Here is a 15,688-nt window from a genome sequence, read left to right on the forward strand (position 1 = left end):
CCTGCATGTTACTGCTGCCCGCTCCCCAGGGTACACCATAAAGCGTGAGTAGGGGCACTGAGAGGCGTGTGTTGTGGGCCAGTGACTGCGGAGATCAGAAAACCTACACATGGCTGGCTCAGAGGACCAAACTTTCCCTTGAATTAAATATGTTTGGGGGAACAGGCTGTAAGCAGGAAGGAGGTGGGTGAGAGGAGAACCACTGGTGCCTGTGCTCTGTGGGCTTTCAGTGGTTTCTGGGGGTTAATGACTCAAGAACATAGGCTTCTGGCTACATCCCTCCCTGCCCCATACTCAACCTTTACCATATGCTACAAAGTGCCATTATCTATTATTATTATTATTATTATTATTATTATTATTATTATTATTATTATTATTATTATTATTTAGCCAAATCTGTGTGGGCTGCCTGAGATAAACTGTAAACCAGGCAAATGACATGGTCTCCTTAGAACCTAACATGGGAATTACAGCCTGTCACACATGGTGCTATACTGGCCACATGAAAGAACCATGGTAACACTGAAGGAGGAAAGCTGCTCGCTCCCATAGAGCTTTTTGATGACACTTACTTTCCCCCTCCCCTCAAACTCAGACCCATCACTATTTGCTTTTGTTTTCTGTTGCTTATATATATTTTTTTATTTTTATTTTTTGCATCACGTGTGTTGGCACCTACATTTAATCCTAGCACTGGGGAGACAGAGGCAGGTGGATATCTTTGAATTTGAGGCCAGTCTGCTCTATAGCAATACTCTGTCCCAAAACAAACACAGGACATTTCCCTCACAATTTCAGTGGTATTGGAGCCTCAGGCACTGGAGTGAAGGTGACAGGAGTAGTGGTGCTCACATACGGCTTAGGTGTCACCTGAGCAGACTTGTGATTTAAGCTGGTCTGGAATCTTCTGACAGCAAGCCACACTGGAAAGAGAGACCTATTTATTTATTTATTTATTTATTAAAAGCAAGCACCATGTATATATGTTAAATTTCTAATTAGTGTGTGTGTGTGTGTTTGTGTATGTGTTTTTTTTAAAGATTTATTTATTATGTATTTATTATAAGTACACTTTAGCTGTCTTCAGGTGTACCAGAAGAGGGTGTCAGATCTCATTACAGATGGTTGTGAGCCACCATGTGGTTGGTGGGATTTGAACTCATGACCTTCGGAAGAGCAGTCAGTGCTCTTACCCACTGAGCCATCTCACCAGCCCCCATTGTGTGTGTTGTGTATGTAAATAGATGACAACTTTTGGGAGTTGATTCTATTTCTTCCACCACATGGACTTGGGGTTGAGCTAAGGTTGTCAGCCTTAGTGGCAAGTACCTTACCTGCTGAGTCATCTTGCTGGCTCATGCAATGCTTTTGAAGACAAGCACTGCTTAGTTTTCATGGTCCATTTGATACCCTCAGATGAGAAGCTTTTACCTCCTTCTTTTTTAAGCTATAATTGTGTGAGTTTCCTGTGCTGTGTAACCACGTGCCGTCAGTGTGGCTTACAAGGACACTCCCTCTGGCCGTCAGTGTGGCTTACAAGGACACTCCCTCTGGCTGTCAGTGTGGCTTACAACGACACTCCTCTGTCTGACACTCTTCTTTAAGTTCACAGTTCTGTAGATCAGTAGTATGGCATGATGTAACTGGGCCTTCTGCTGAGTTTTTGGAAAGGCTGAATTTAAAGTGTTGGCTTTGGCTGTTTTGGTTTCTAGGGCTGCTTTCAGGCATATTTGGTGGGGCAGAATCTAAGATACTAGGCCAAGGTTTAAACTTCCTTTCTGAATTTCTGCCAGAAGGCACTCTGAGCGAGCCATACCTAGTTACTCTGTGGCACTTGCTACCTTCCAAACCAGCAGAGAAGAACTTTCCGCATCCTCTCCCTCTCATCTTTGTTTCTTTGATGATTGGTTTTCTTCTCTGATCTCTAGAATCTTGGCATTTGACACTCATATAACTAGGTCAGGCCCAACTGAATAGTCTTATCTTAAGGTTAGCTGACTGGGGACTTGCAGAGTCTCATTACAGCAGCACCTAGATTAATATATGACAGAGTATACAGACATCATGGGTTAGGAATCTTAGGGCTTAGTATTGTGCCTACCACAGTAAGATCTCAGTGAATAGGAAGTATAAGTTTTTAATTTAATTTTTTTTTTTTTTTTTGTATAGTGAGGGAGGCAGCTGTGAGTACAGAGATGGTGGAGGATAGCACAGGGAGCAGCCTAATAGTTGGCATAGATGCCTTATCAGACAGTGAGTGGTAGGAAGTATTACACAGAGGAGTTGAAGGTTAGAATTGATTTGATTCTTTGTACCTGTGTAAGTCCTGTGCACCCCAGGGACATACCTGTTCCAATCTTAAAATAGTCAGATCTATGATCACTGAGACACGCTGATGCCAGAGAGGCACAGCCGAGTACAAATGGAGCTAACAGCTGGAAGGCTGGGGCTAGGCAGCGTAACAATGACAACAAAACCCTGATGCCAAAGCAATTGCTCCCTTTTCATTCTGTCACCAGACAGATAGGTGTGTGTGTGTGTGTGTGTGTGTGTGTGTGTGTGTGTGTGTATGTATGTGTGTGTATGTTCATATTTATTTTTATATTTCATAAATATATGTATTTTTTTCTGGAACAATATTCTGCTTCCTCTCCAGGGGAATGAGGAAATCTGAAGTCACAGCTTGCTCTTATCCTTACAGCTGTAACTGTTGCCTAGTAACCAGATTCCCCCTCTCTTTGCTTGTTGCCAAGGAGAGGGGAGAAAGGTAGAGACGAGCATACTTCTAAACCTCTTAAAAGCTATTGTCCTTCCCACTCCACACCAGGACTCCTTGCTTTGGGGGAGTTGGTTAGACTGCACAAGGCTGTCAGTTTAGGCTGCTTAAATAAGAGGGACCCCAGTCCCTTGAGCACTCATGGGGACTTCTCCTTATAGAAGGAGAAATGAGCATTCCCATTTCTCAATTTGGTCTGCCCTAGGACAAACTGAAGATGTGCAAATGCTCCTGAGCTTTGGAGCAGACCCTACTCTGCTAGATGGACATGCTCGGTCTGTTGTGGATGTTCTGAAGAGGAACAAGAACTTCAGAGCTATTGACAAAATCAACAGTCACCTGGAAAAGCTGGCTTCCAGTTCTAAGGGCCTATCAGGTACAGCTCCAATGAATTAACTTTTTGTGGGGAGGTGCTGGGAAACTGATTCTGTGATATTAGATGTAAATCGATTTATCTTTTCTTCGGATGTGTAGGTGGAAGTGAAACTTCTCTCCTCGAGTGTTCAGAAAATGTGTTTGTGTTTTTGTAAAGACAGAATGAGATAACTCTTATAGAGAGCATCTGTGATGATCTTGGAACATTTCTACATTTGAACAGTGTGGGTGACCCCCACCTCCACAATGCATGCACATGGGAAAACTGTATAGAATAGGAGGTAACCAAAATTAAGCCTAGTTCTCAGAAATAGTCCCTGCTAACAATTCAAAATATACTTATATCTCTATTTTTTGACTGTTGATTTGGGGAGACTGCTGTGTAAGACAGAGTGGAAGGTTGTACCAGTGTCACAGCTGGGCTTGTGTGGTAATGCCATTTGTGTCATTTGCCTTCTATCGTTAATTCTTTAAATGTTTCCTGCTTCAACTATGGGCTGATTCTAAAATCAGAAACCAGTGGGTGGCATTTTCATGGTATTGTGATTGTTTTAAATATTACTCTTCTTACCATAGCCTCATGGCTGGGCCCATAGAAATGAATCACCAGCTGTCTTGTGATTCTTTCTAAGCAGTGCTGTTTAATAAATGCAGATGAACTGTGCTTCTTGTAGCACCTGGACTTATGCATGACTTTTATACCTCCTGTTACCTATATCTTTCTTGATTTGCAAGAATTCCTACTCGAGTAGGTTTTTCAGGGAGGAAGCATGAATAGTAAAGTTATGGAGTATTTGAAAATATCTTTATCTTCATAGTGATTATTAATTTGGATATAATTATCCTGTTATAGTTGCCCTTGCCCCACCCTGTCTTTATCAGCTCTGTAATTAGCCATCAGTAACCTGCCGTCATTTAGTGGCAGCCTTTTCTGGCATATTTGTGAATCCATTGTATCTTTAGTTTAGACGATATTCTATAAAATTGTGTGACAACTTTGAAAAAATAATTTAATTTCCTTCTAGCCTCCGTTGCCTCTGATCAGAAGTCTGATGTTAGTCATTTTATTTCTTTTTCTAGAGCGTTCTGTGGTCTTGAGTTCTGAAATTTCCTTGGAATATATCAGGATGGAGGTCTTTAGTTATTCTTTTGTGGGACTTGCTAGTTCCTTTTAATCTAATCTGTCTTTCCTAGCTCATGGAAAATATTTCCTATCATTTTATCTACCCCCCCAAACCTTTTTCTACTACTGACTCATTGGCTACATTTGCCGTTTGTATGTTTATTTACTTTCTTCTCACATACATATATTTAATTTGGTCTTCAGCTTTTCTTTTTATAATTCCCATTGTTTACTGCTACAATTTAAGTTTTGGAAAACTATGATTTTAATTTCTAGGAGTTCTTTCTTGTTTTGATATTTCTTTTTTTTCTTGAGAAATTTTATTTTATGCATTTGACTGTTTTGCATGCATGCATGCATATCATTGCACCACAGTGTGCCTGCTGCCCTCAGAGGCCAGAAGAGAGTATTAGATCCATAGAAACTAGAGTTACAGATGGTTGTGAGCGGCTGTGTGGGTGCTGGGATTGCACCCAGGATCTCTAGCTGGGCAGCCAGTGCTTTCGACGTTGAGCCTTCTCTCCAGCATGCTTCTTACTGCAGAGGTTCATTGTTTCCATCTGCCTATCTCTTGGATTACATTTAAGGATGTCTCCCCTCCAGGAATTATTTTTGTTACTTTTGAGGTTTTGCTGGTTCTTTTCCTGCTTCTCCCTGATGCTCTTGTTTTCCTTTAACTAGCTCCTCATTCTTCTGTCACTTACATTTGTAAAGGAAAGACTAGATGAAATGGTTACTGTTTGTATCCTGGAGGTATTTAAATTCCTCAGAAAGACCCATTCCCTTGAATGGGTAAATGAAGGCCACCGTGGGAGACAGTCTGATGTCATCTCATCTCAGGATTATTGGAATTGGCAGTTTGACAAGAGTTTTTTGAAAGATTTATTTATCATTTTGTTTTATGGGTGTGAGTGTTTTACCTACAGGGGTCTAAGTGCACTGTGTATATGTAGTGCCCCAAGAGTCGAGACAAGGGTGTCAGATCCCCTTGAATTGGAGTTACAGCGACTGAACCGATGTGTTTGAGATGGGAATCAAACCTGGGTACTCTTGGAGAGCAATAAGTATTTTTAACCCCTGGGCTAGCTTTTCAGCTTCCATAAGGCAAACTTTTTTTGTTGGGGAGATTGTTTTAACTTTTACATACTAATTTAAAGTTCCTTCTGTTGTTTTCTTGAGGCCATGATAATTAGAAGAGGGAAACATATTTGTGGACTCTCAACTCTCCTTCCTACCCCACGGATGTTCACACTTCACACTGTGATATACCAGGTTTTGTTTTTAAATGTATTCATGTTTTAAGAAAATGAGATTTTTCTCCCCTTGTAGGGTAGAATTGTGACATGCTTTCTGATAGCTTGTTTATATAATCTTAGTTTCAGAATGGCCTTCACAATTTTAGAAATCTAAAGTAACCAAAGAGGTTACTTTACCTGTGAATTTTGAAGTTTTAGGATAACTAAAAGGACTGTTGGGAGATCGAAGTGGCTGACTTGTTTACAAAATATTATTAATTCTTAGAATAGCTCAAATATGTTTTTTAATGGAGCTTTCTAACATCATCTAACCCTAAAAGCATCCTATCTGAGTCAGGCTTTATTTATTTTTGATGATGCTGGGGTTGGAACCCAGGGCCTTGCCCTTGCTAAGTAGTGTTCTACCTGTAAGGTACACCCTAACCCTGAGACCACCTTTATTTAGTTAGCCTTTGTATAAGTAAGCTAGTGGTCACTGTATCTGCCTTCCTTTAAATTTTAGCCCTTCAAGAGGCCTTTCTATCCAAGCAGGAGTTGAGAAGATGAAGAACCCAAGGAAAAGGGTGTTGGGGTACTGGCATGAAGATGAATCTAACTTTACTTGTGTGGGCTCTACCTCCTCATTGTCATCAATTGAGAGGACAAATAAAAGTACTGGTTTGTGGAGAATCTGCCCTGTGGTTGTTCATGAATTCATCTTGCTCAGTCTGATGTGTGGTCTGATGAGTTTCTGCACATGTGGTTTTATACACGTGGTCCTGAGCTCAGCACTGGAAGGACAGGGTTTGTTGTCTTTGCACCTGGATGAATGAACAAGCTTACAGAATAGGCCTGACAGTGCTTTCTCCATTTACTGTTTCTGGAAGTTGTGGACACCATTTACTGCTGGTGGCACTGATCTCTTTGTCTAGTGTGGTCTTTGGCAACAAGTGAGAAACATGATTTTGCTAAATATTTCTACTGTTCTCAAGACCAGATATTTCTCAATGTTTATATGCACATGTGCATGCAAATTTTGATTTGGGAAGTTAAGAGGGACACTAGATCCTGCATTTCTCACCAATCTCCAGAGAATGCTATTTTGAGTCAAGATTATAAAATTGTCTTTGACAAGCTCTTGGTGGCCACCACCAGATGGCATCATGTCCATGTGCTCCGGTTGCTGCTGCTAGGCCTTTCCTTAGGACTGGGAACAAGATGGAGACTTTATCCGATGCTGCCTGTGGTCTCCTCCCACCCCTGAGGCTTTGCCTAATGAGCTTGGATCCAGCTCTGACAAGGAGCTGGCTGCTTTCTGCTAGGAGGGCGAGTGCTCTTGTCAGTGAGTGAGGCCTCAGGCTGTGGATCTAGGATGTCAGTTATATTTTTGTAAAGTAGTATTTTAAAGAAAATGCATGAAATGTAGGAAAGCAAATACTGATTTCCCATGGATTCACCTACCAGGAAAACTTAATGTGTCTGTGAACTGATCATTTAGTCTTTTATTCTAAGTGTAGGCATTTGTTTTTCTTTTATAAATTGGGATTGATATGTTAGCTTGGGCCAACTGTGTGTAATAAAACTTACTAGTTTTGTCTTTTATACCTTGAGTAAAACTGGTCTCTTTTTGAAATGATTTGTGTTTATTTTTGACAAATTCTGAACTCTATTGCAGCTTCAGAAGTTGCCTTTAACTTTGATTTCAAATATTTTTATTTTTATTTACTAAATATGATCACTGTAGAAAATTTGTAAAAAATGGAGTTTTATGTACCAATGCCAATCTGTTGTTAATTATATTTTGATGTATTTTCATTTTTGCCTTTCTTGCTTATATTTCAGCGAATAGTCATCTTTTTAAAAAAAAATCTTTGATTACAGCATACAAGCAATATTGTTTCCTGATGTTTCTTTTATTTCATATTAAGCTTGTGGAATTTTTGAAAGAAGGAACAGAAAACTTACATAATAAAAAGACACCTGCAGCCTTTACTCAGGAACACCATTTCTCACATTTAGAATGGCCCTTTTAAGCCTTCTGTGTTGTTTATAATATTTTATGACTCCCACCTCACAAGCTGGAGGTTTTCCAGTTGGCAGCTGCCGTCTTAACTAGTCTGTATCCTGCAATCATGGGTTTGTTTCTTCTTCCCTGTTTATTTTCATGTGACTTTAATGCTAAACTAATTTTCCCGTGGGAAGAATGATCTTTCTGAAAGGCTTTTTAAAGGTACTGTTCAGGGAGAAGTGGCAGACTTCCATCAGCCTGGTAGGAAACTGTTGGTTCTCAGTGTAGTTGTAGGTTTTAGGATGCAGGTAAGAGGCAGATCTAGTAGTACTAGTCAGTCTCCATAACACCATGCATATTTTCTTTCTTAGCATGGGCTTTAAGGCAGGTGGTGTGGGACCTTTGACAAAATGTTGCTGTGTAGTATGTGATATGGTGGCTCACACCTCCTGCTGCCTCACACCTGAGGCTTTATGATTAGGAGTCTATGGGTATTTATCACAGAAGTTGGCTTATATATGGTTCTGTTGTTTTGACTTTATTTGTTAAAATGGGATCCAAGTGTGTGGAGAAGTCATAGCAGATAGTATAACTCTGCCTGATCTCTTAAGCATTCTGTGAGCCCCTGACATTGACGTGCCTTCACTTTGACTTTGGGGTCATAAAAGCTGGTTTGCTCATCTTCCTTAAAGTTTTTGTAGTGCCAGTAATAAAAGCTTGTGCTGTAATAACTTTTGTATGCCTCAGTCATTTGTCTCTTTGTAGATATTGGCTGAGGTTGTTTAGGCTATTGTAAAATTGAATGCTTCTTTTTTTCTTTCTGAGAAAATCAGGAAACTATCCTAAAAGAACTTTAGATGATAAACCTTAGCTAATTATGGAAGGTTTTAGGTTCTAAATAGTTAAAGTTTAGCATTTAAAAAATTGGGTTCTGTGTTGTGTTTTATAAAAAAGATAAGGAGAAAGAATATGTTTGGTGGATGTGTAGTCAGGTGTGGGGGAAGAGGGTGCCTCTGTGGACCATGCTGAGGCATACAATAGAGTTTATTCAGGGCATGGGGAGAGGAGTTGAGAGGGTAGTAGAGACAGAAAAAGGCAGGGGTGGGGAGAGAGGAGTAGAGGCTGGCCATGAGCGCATGGAGGGGGTAATAGGTAGAGGGGAGAGCAGTAGCAAGAAGGCAAGAGAGAGAGGAGGGGGCAAGCAGCCCCTTTTATAGTGAGTTAGGCAAGCCTGGCTGTTGCCAGGTAACTGTGGGGCGGAGCCTAGACAAAATGCTAACACTCCTCCGTTTTAATTAAAAAAGAAAAATTAGAAAGAGGTGATGGTGGAGCAGGAATATGGCCTTCATGGTCTTTAGCTACTTCCTGCTGACTTTGGGGCGACATGTCTTTAGGAAACCTAGGAAAATGGGTATGGGTATGTTGGCCCAGTCTTAGGAGAGTTGGTTGTTTCCTTGCTGTCCAGGATCTGTGGACCATCTGTGGGTAGGAAGGGGCAGGTCCAGTAGAAGCATCTGTGTCTGTGAGAGCAGGGGCTGGAGCATCTGGGAGTTGGTTCTCTGCAGCTGTCCTGGATTGTAGTAAACACCTGGACTTGACAAGATGCTAAAACACACATATAGACACACACACACACACACACACACACACACATTATAGGTAGAGAATAAAGTTAAGTACGATTGGGAGAAAGAAATTTTTTCTTAGGTGTACATTTGAAACCCTTTAAAACCCTTAGGTCTTGGTGGTTGGGGGTGAGTCTCAATTTCAGGAACAAGAGAGGAATCCCACCCTTTGGAATAGGTAGTAGGTGGGAACTTTAGGCTATTGATGAGCAGATGTACTTATTTGGAGTGGCACATGCCTTTGACCTCAGTATTCAGGAAGCAGAGACAGGCTGATTTTTGTGAATTTGACACCAGCCTGATCTATATAGTAAGTTATAGATCAGCCAGGGATGGACAATGAGACTCTGTCTCCAAAAAAAAAAAAAAAAAAAAAAAAAAAAATCGGGACTAAAGATGTAGCTTAGTTGTGGAATGCCTACCTAACAAGTGTAAGACCCTGAACTCAATCCCTGAATCAGCTTCTTAAGGGTGAAATGTGTAAATTTTACTGAGAATTCAAGAAAGGATGGCTAGAAAAATCCCAACTGCTTTTCAGGGTATGTCACATATCACAGTTATAGCTGAAGCTTTGTATTGGACTTGGCTCTACCATTAGTCAGATGTGTGAGCTTGGACTAACTGGTTGTTTCTGGTACTGTCACCCTGCCCCTCCTCCTTTGCCTCATCCAGGAGCTGACTGTATAATGTGACCAGCCCTCTTCCCTCACTAGAGTGCCCATGCCCAGTAGCTGTCAGGGTGAGGCTAAGTAAGTTGGGCTATATATAATGGCAGCCAAGTTTTAGATATTTATAGATCAAGGATAAATGGCACACCCCAGACTCTAGGATGGGACTACCTCATTTGAGGTCTTTTAGATTTTGGGCAAATCACATTGAGGGAGTCTTTAGGTCTAATTATGAACTGACTTGTCCTCATGTAAGCTTACTTGTAGCTGGTCTTTGCTACTTTGTGGGTTTTTCTTTTTCCCATCCTTTATTCCAGTTTCACCACCTATCATTAGATAGGAGAGAAAGAAGGATAGAGGGGAAAGAGAGATAGAGGCCTCTGAATCTAATTTCTTTCCTTTTGTTTCTTCTTTGAGCACAACCACTAACAAACCTCAAACAAGCCCCACCCTGAACAACCAACAATCATCAACCCTGCCTATTGCTGCTCTAGCATTTATATACCCTCTGAAAAGTTCCTAGAATTCCACGTCACACAATCACAGAAAACTCTCTGTAGCTGTTACCATGCCTCTGCTGGAGCACTAGGCAAGTCATGCCTGCTTTAACTAGTTCAAAATAGCCCCAAATCCCCACACTTGGGAGTAAAACAAAAACACTTTCTTATAATATTTCTGTGTTTTAAAAAGAAATCAAAATTCCAGAATTCTCAAAAATGTCACTACAATTACTCAAAGTTGTAAAAGCAAATCTTAAATTATTGGAGTCTGGCAACAATTCATCCAAAGGCTACAGGTGGAGATGTTCCTTTTTGAAAGTCCTTTGCATTCATCATCTGTGACCCAGTCCGCCTTACTTTTCTGAGGACTGTGTGTGCTGCTGTACCCCTCTGGCTAGCTCTATCTCTTCCTCAATTCAAATTGGCTTAAATTGTTTTTAAAAATATTTTTGACTTATATCTCGGAAATGTCACAATTGGCTTCATCATCACCTGGACCCATTTTCTTTCATCTTCAACCTAGCCTCTCCTCTGGCCAGTTTTCATCTTAGATTTAGTGGCACCAGATCCAGGTCTCTAACCCCTGACCTATCAGCATATGTGGATCTGTGTACCTGTATCCCTCTTGAAACCATTTGAATATCCTGCCCCCCAGACTTCAATTTTGATCTTGCCAGTGGAACCAGTAACTCTGATCAGGATGAAAGTCTTGACTGACTCAGGCCTAACTCCTTCACCCTCTGCAGGGAGTATGCTGCTACCAGAAGACATGAGTAGATTCCAAAGGGCAGAACTGCTGGGATCTATTTTTTTGTTTTTTGTTTTTTGTTTTTTTGAGACAGGGTTTCTCTGCGTAGCCCTAACTGTCCTGGAACTCACTCTGCAGACCAGGCTGGCCTCAAACTCAGAAGTCTGCCTGCCTCTGCCTCCCAAGTGCTGGGATGCCATGGTCTGGGATTGTTGTGTAAGATTTGGAGAGCTGAGGCTTATGTCCAGGATGTCGTCCCACTCACAAAGACATAGAGATGGAGATCAATGCAATAAGCAAGAGGTTTTAATGATCCAGTATACTGGGGTCGTCCTGCAATGAGGCAAAGGCGACCTTGAGGAACATAAGCATACACTCTTTATACCCTTCCAGAACATAGGTTTACAGCATGAGTTGGTTATCTTGCATTGGTGGAGCCCATTGTCTTTTGAGTCCATTGACCTTTGTGCCCCAGATGAGGAAGACATACCTGGGAGAGATTCACTCCCTACTGGGGACGTTTCCTGGAACCGAACATTATTCTCTGCAATTAGAACATCTCCTGGGGACGGATGTTTGTTCAGTAAACCCTTTTGAAGCTCCCTGACTTTAAGCTTAATGGACATTCCTGGCTACCCAGTATTTTTATGAGATGTTCCTGTTTGCTCAATTGTTACATTTCCCCCTCTTTCTTGGGTATATCTCAATCCTGAGATTATGCATTATACTGCTGTATCTCATCTTAGTTCCTTCCTGATATCGCTGCCTCAACATCATAATCTGTACTGTACTGAAACACTATCTAATGAACCAAACGACTTCAAATGCAGGGGCCAAAAGTAAGCAATAATAGGAGTATGATCAGCGGTCCTAGAAGTGTAGAGACCAAAGTAGTGAACCAAGGGAAGGAATTGAACCTGGTTTCAAACCTCTTTTGCCTTGAGCTCTTTCTCTTTTTCTTTGTTTTAAACTCTCTCTAATCTTAGCTAAATTGTCCTTGACTCTTCCTGAGTGGTCTATGTAAAAACAACATTTTTCTCTTAGTGCAGCACACAAGCCTCTCTCTTTAAAGAATAACAGGTCTTTATCGTTGGCCTTTGGGGCATTCTCTCACCCAATGCTCTTTATTCTTGCAGTACACACACTGGTCTTTAGCAAGGTATTCTCTTCTGTTGCCAGGTACTATGTTACTAGGCTTTTGAGGCTCCCTAGATTCTTTTCTTTCCTGTTTCTTATCTTTCTTCAGCTCTCTAGCCTCTTATTCTTTCTGTCTCCTCTCTTCTAAAGTTCTCTCCTTTACTATGCCTTCTCCACATTCACAGTCCTTCTGCAACATCCTTTTTCTTTCTCCGTTTTTCTGTTATAAAACACTTTCTCAGCTACCTCCACTAGTTCCCTTAACGACTTGTCTTGCATCCCTTCTAACTTTTGTAGTCTTTCAACTCCATCAGAAATTCAGGGATGACTGAATAATAGATAATATATGAGAAGCCTAACACAGCTTCCAAAAATTTTGTCAATTGATAGAGACTGCTGGATACCTGGACAGTCCTTACTTCAAAAACATTGGAGCATCGGTCTTCAGCCTTCTGGCACATGAATGTCTGATAGACAAGAGAAACAGGAATATTAAGGACTTGCCTACTCTGTCTCGACAGATATAAGCTGTCCTAGGCCTGTGTGTTCTTTTTGGACAGTATTTTCTGTAGATGAAGAGGCAACTTTTGCCTAGTGGCTGTCTCACCACAATTGGAGTAACTCTAATGATGCTCAATTTCTTCTTTGAGTCTGAGAAAGGGGTGCTGTCAGGAACAGACAAGTCTCTAGCCAAATGAATAAATAATATTAAATGTCACATTCTTTGGATTTCTGATGTTTTTGAAAAACAACTATCTATGTAAAGTGGTCTGGACTATTGTTTGTGAACTACTCTCTGCCATGGACTGGGGTTTCTTACGGGGTCCCTTGTTCTGCAGGACGATGGGTTCTGGCCAGGTGTGCACGGGATTCGGTTTTGACAAATAGACTCAACACAAGTAGTGTGGGATCTGAGTGTATTTCTTAAAAATGACATGAAGCTTTTACAATCATTGCAAAAGAAAGAAATGAAAAATCTGGCAGCTCAGTAGTCGAGGTATGTCTGAGGCCATCTAAAACACACTAAGTCTAAAGCAGCAGCCATCTCCTCTGGACTGGTGCAGCACCCCTGGGCTCCGAGCACGCTCGGGCCGCATGGGCCCAGCCAGAGTCCAGGGGGCTGCTGGTGTGCCAGCCAGGAGGGTAGAGGCTCGAATCTCAAATCCTCAATGCTGAATGCAGACTGCTGAATCTAGAATGCTGAATGCTGCAGTCTCTCTCTCTCTCTCTCTCTCTCTCTCTCTCTCTCTCTCTCTCTCTCTCTCTCTCTCTCTCTCTCTCTCTCGGCTCAAGGTCCTGCTCATTTTAGGTAAAACGCCCACTATGCTAATCTTTTGAGGAAGTAGAGACTTGTCTCTTGCTAATTCCTAGGAGTGGTTCAGCTGCAATATGTGACTGAGAATGAGGATTTTACTTGACCTTGCCCTGGGATAAGCCTTCCATTACGTAAGCTTTAATGCCCTACCCACAATGCTGGAGGCAATTACTTTGGATGGCTTAACATTCCAAGCCAGGGTTTGACTAGGACATTGGAACATTGGTGAAGGTCAGAGAGCAATGTCCGAATTTTCTTTTTCTAGCTGTTAAGAAATGATATCTTGATGGGCCCCTAGCACACAAGTATGAGGACATATCTGGGCTACCTCTGAGTTTGGGGTGCCAGGCGACAATGCGGAGGCAGGAGACTGACTTTCCTTGAAGTTTTCGCCTCAAATACTGCCGTCACACAAAGTTTGTGTGGCAACTCTGTTATTTTTAATTAAAATCTTGAAATCAGGCCACACCTCGCCCTCTCCACTGGGCAGGCTTGGACGTCTGACCTCACTGAGGAAGGAGTTCAAGCCTGCTAGCTATGTCAGGCGAACTCGGGTCTGAGCTCACCTTCTTTCTCCCAGTATTTTGACCCTGGTTGACTTTCCAGAAAAAAGATCCCCTGAAATCGACCAGGGAAGTAGTCTAGCAGGAGTAGAGGCAAGAGCAAAAATGCACGGATCGAGAGGGTGTGGTCTAGAGGATGAACTTCCTACAGTAATATAACTCCTTCCAGTCTTTCTGGGCTGGTGTCCTGAGTAGACCTTGGGCACAAGCTCTGCAGCCAATCCCACAACACCCAGAGGAAGCTCCACTCCCAGGTGCTCTGACACTCTCAGGATCAGAGGTGAGAAAGACACAACATCTGTCCCAACACTGGGAGTAACTAGGAACAACAGGACCAGGCACACAGGAACTCCACCAGCCCAGTGGCTCGGGTTCCTTCCGGTCTCTCTGGCCTGGTGTCCTGAGCAGACCTTGAGGGTAAGTTCTGCAGCCAGTCCCACAACATCCAGAGAAAGCTGCTGCACTCCCAGGTTCTCTAACAAGCCCAGGATCACAGGATCCCAGAATCATAGGATCACAGAGACAGCTTGACTCTGAGGACACAACCAGGATCATAGGAAGGTCAGGCTTCAGTCAGATTTAGCAAGGGCAGGTAGCACTTGGTATCCAGATGGTGGTGGTGGTGGGCAAGCGTAAGAAAATAAACAACACAAACCAAGGTTACTTGGCATCATCAGAACCCATAGCAAGTCCTAGACATACCATCACACTGGAAAAGCAAGATTCAGATCTAAAATCACTTCTCATGATGATGATACAAGACTGGAAGAAAGACATAAAGAGCACCCTCAAAGAAATACAGGAGAACACAGGTAAACAGCTAGAAGCCCTTCAAGAGGAAACACAAAAATCCCTTAAAGAACTACAGGAAAACACAATCAAACAGGTGAAGGAAATGAGCAAAACCATCCAGAATCTAAAAATCAAAATAGAAACAATAAAGAAAGCAGAAAGAGAGACAACCCTGAAGATACAAAACCTAGGAAAGAAATCAGGAGTCATAGATGCAAGCATCACCAACAGTATACAAGAGATAGAAGAGAGAATCTCAGGGGCAGAAGATACCATAGAAAATATTGACACAACAGTCAAAGAAAATGCAAAAGCAAAAAGCTCCTAACCCAAAATATCCAGGAAATCCAGTATGCAATGAGAAGACCAAACCTAAGGATAATAGGTATAGAAGAGAGTGAAGACTCCCAAGGTAATGGGCCAGTAAATATCTTCAACAAAATTATAGAAGAAAACTCCCCTAACCTAAAGAAAGAGATGCCCATGAACATACAAGAAGCCTATAGAACTCCAAGTAGACTGGACCAGAAAAGAAATTCCTCCCATCACATATTAATCAAAACACCAAATGCGCTAAACAAAGAAAGAATTTTAAAAGCAGTAAAGGAAAAAGGTCAAGTAACATATAAAGGCAGGCCTATCAGAATTATACCAGACTTCTCACCAGAGACTATGAAAGCTAGAAGATCCTGGGCAGATGTCATACAGACCCTACAAGAACACAAATGCCAGCCCAGACTACTATACCCAGCAAAACTCTCAATTACCATAGATGGAGAAAACAAGATATTCCATGACAAGACGAAATTTACACAGTATC

General features: G+C 41.7%; 1 protein-coding gene across 5 annotated transcripts in view; it reads left to right on the forward strand.

Annotated features, from left to right (window-relative positions):
• Positions 1-15,688, forward strand: part of Trank1 (tetratricopeptide repeat and ankyrin repeat containing 1) — a 90,074-nt gene that overhangs the window by 36,478 nt on the left and 37,908 nt on the right. For all 5 annotated transcript variants that reach the window (XM_031343537.1, XM_031343538.1, XM_031343535.1 and 2 more), the window contains exons 8-9: positions 1-44; positions 2,985-3,155. In XM_031343537.1, the coding sequence (XP_031199397.1) occupies positions 1-44; positions 2,985-3,155 (215 nt within the window). The remainder of the gene's footprint in view (positions 45-2,984; positions 3,156-15,688) is intronic.

The sequence above is a fragment of the Mastomys coucha genome, unplaced genomic scaffold, assembly GCF_008632895.1.
Source record: "Mastomys coucha isolate ucsf_1 unplaced genomic scaffold, UCSF_Mcou_1 pScaffold23, whole genome shotgun sequence".
Classification (NCBI taxonomy): Eukaryota; Metazoa; Chordata; class Mammalia; order Rodentia; family Muridae; genus Mastomys; species Mastomys coucha.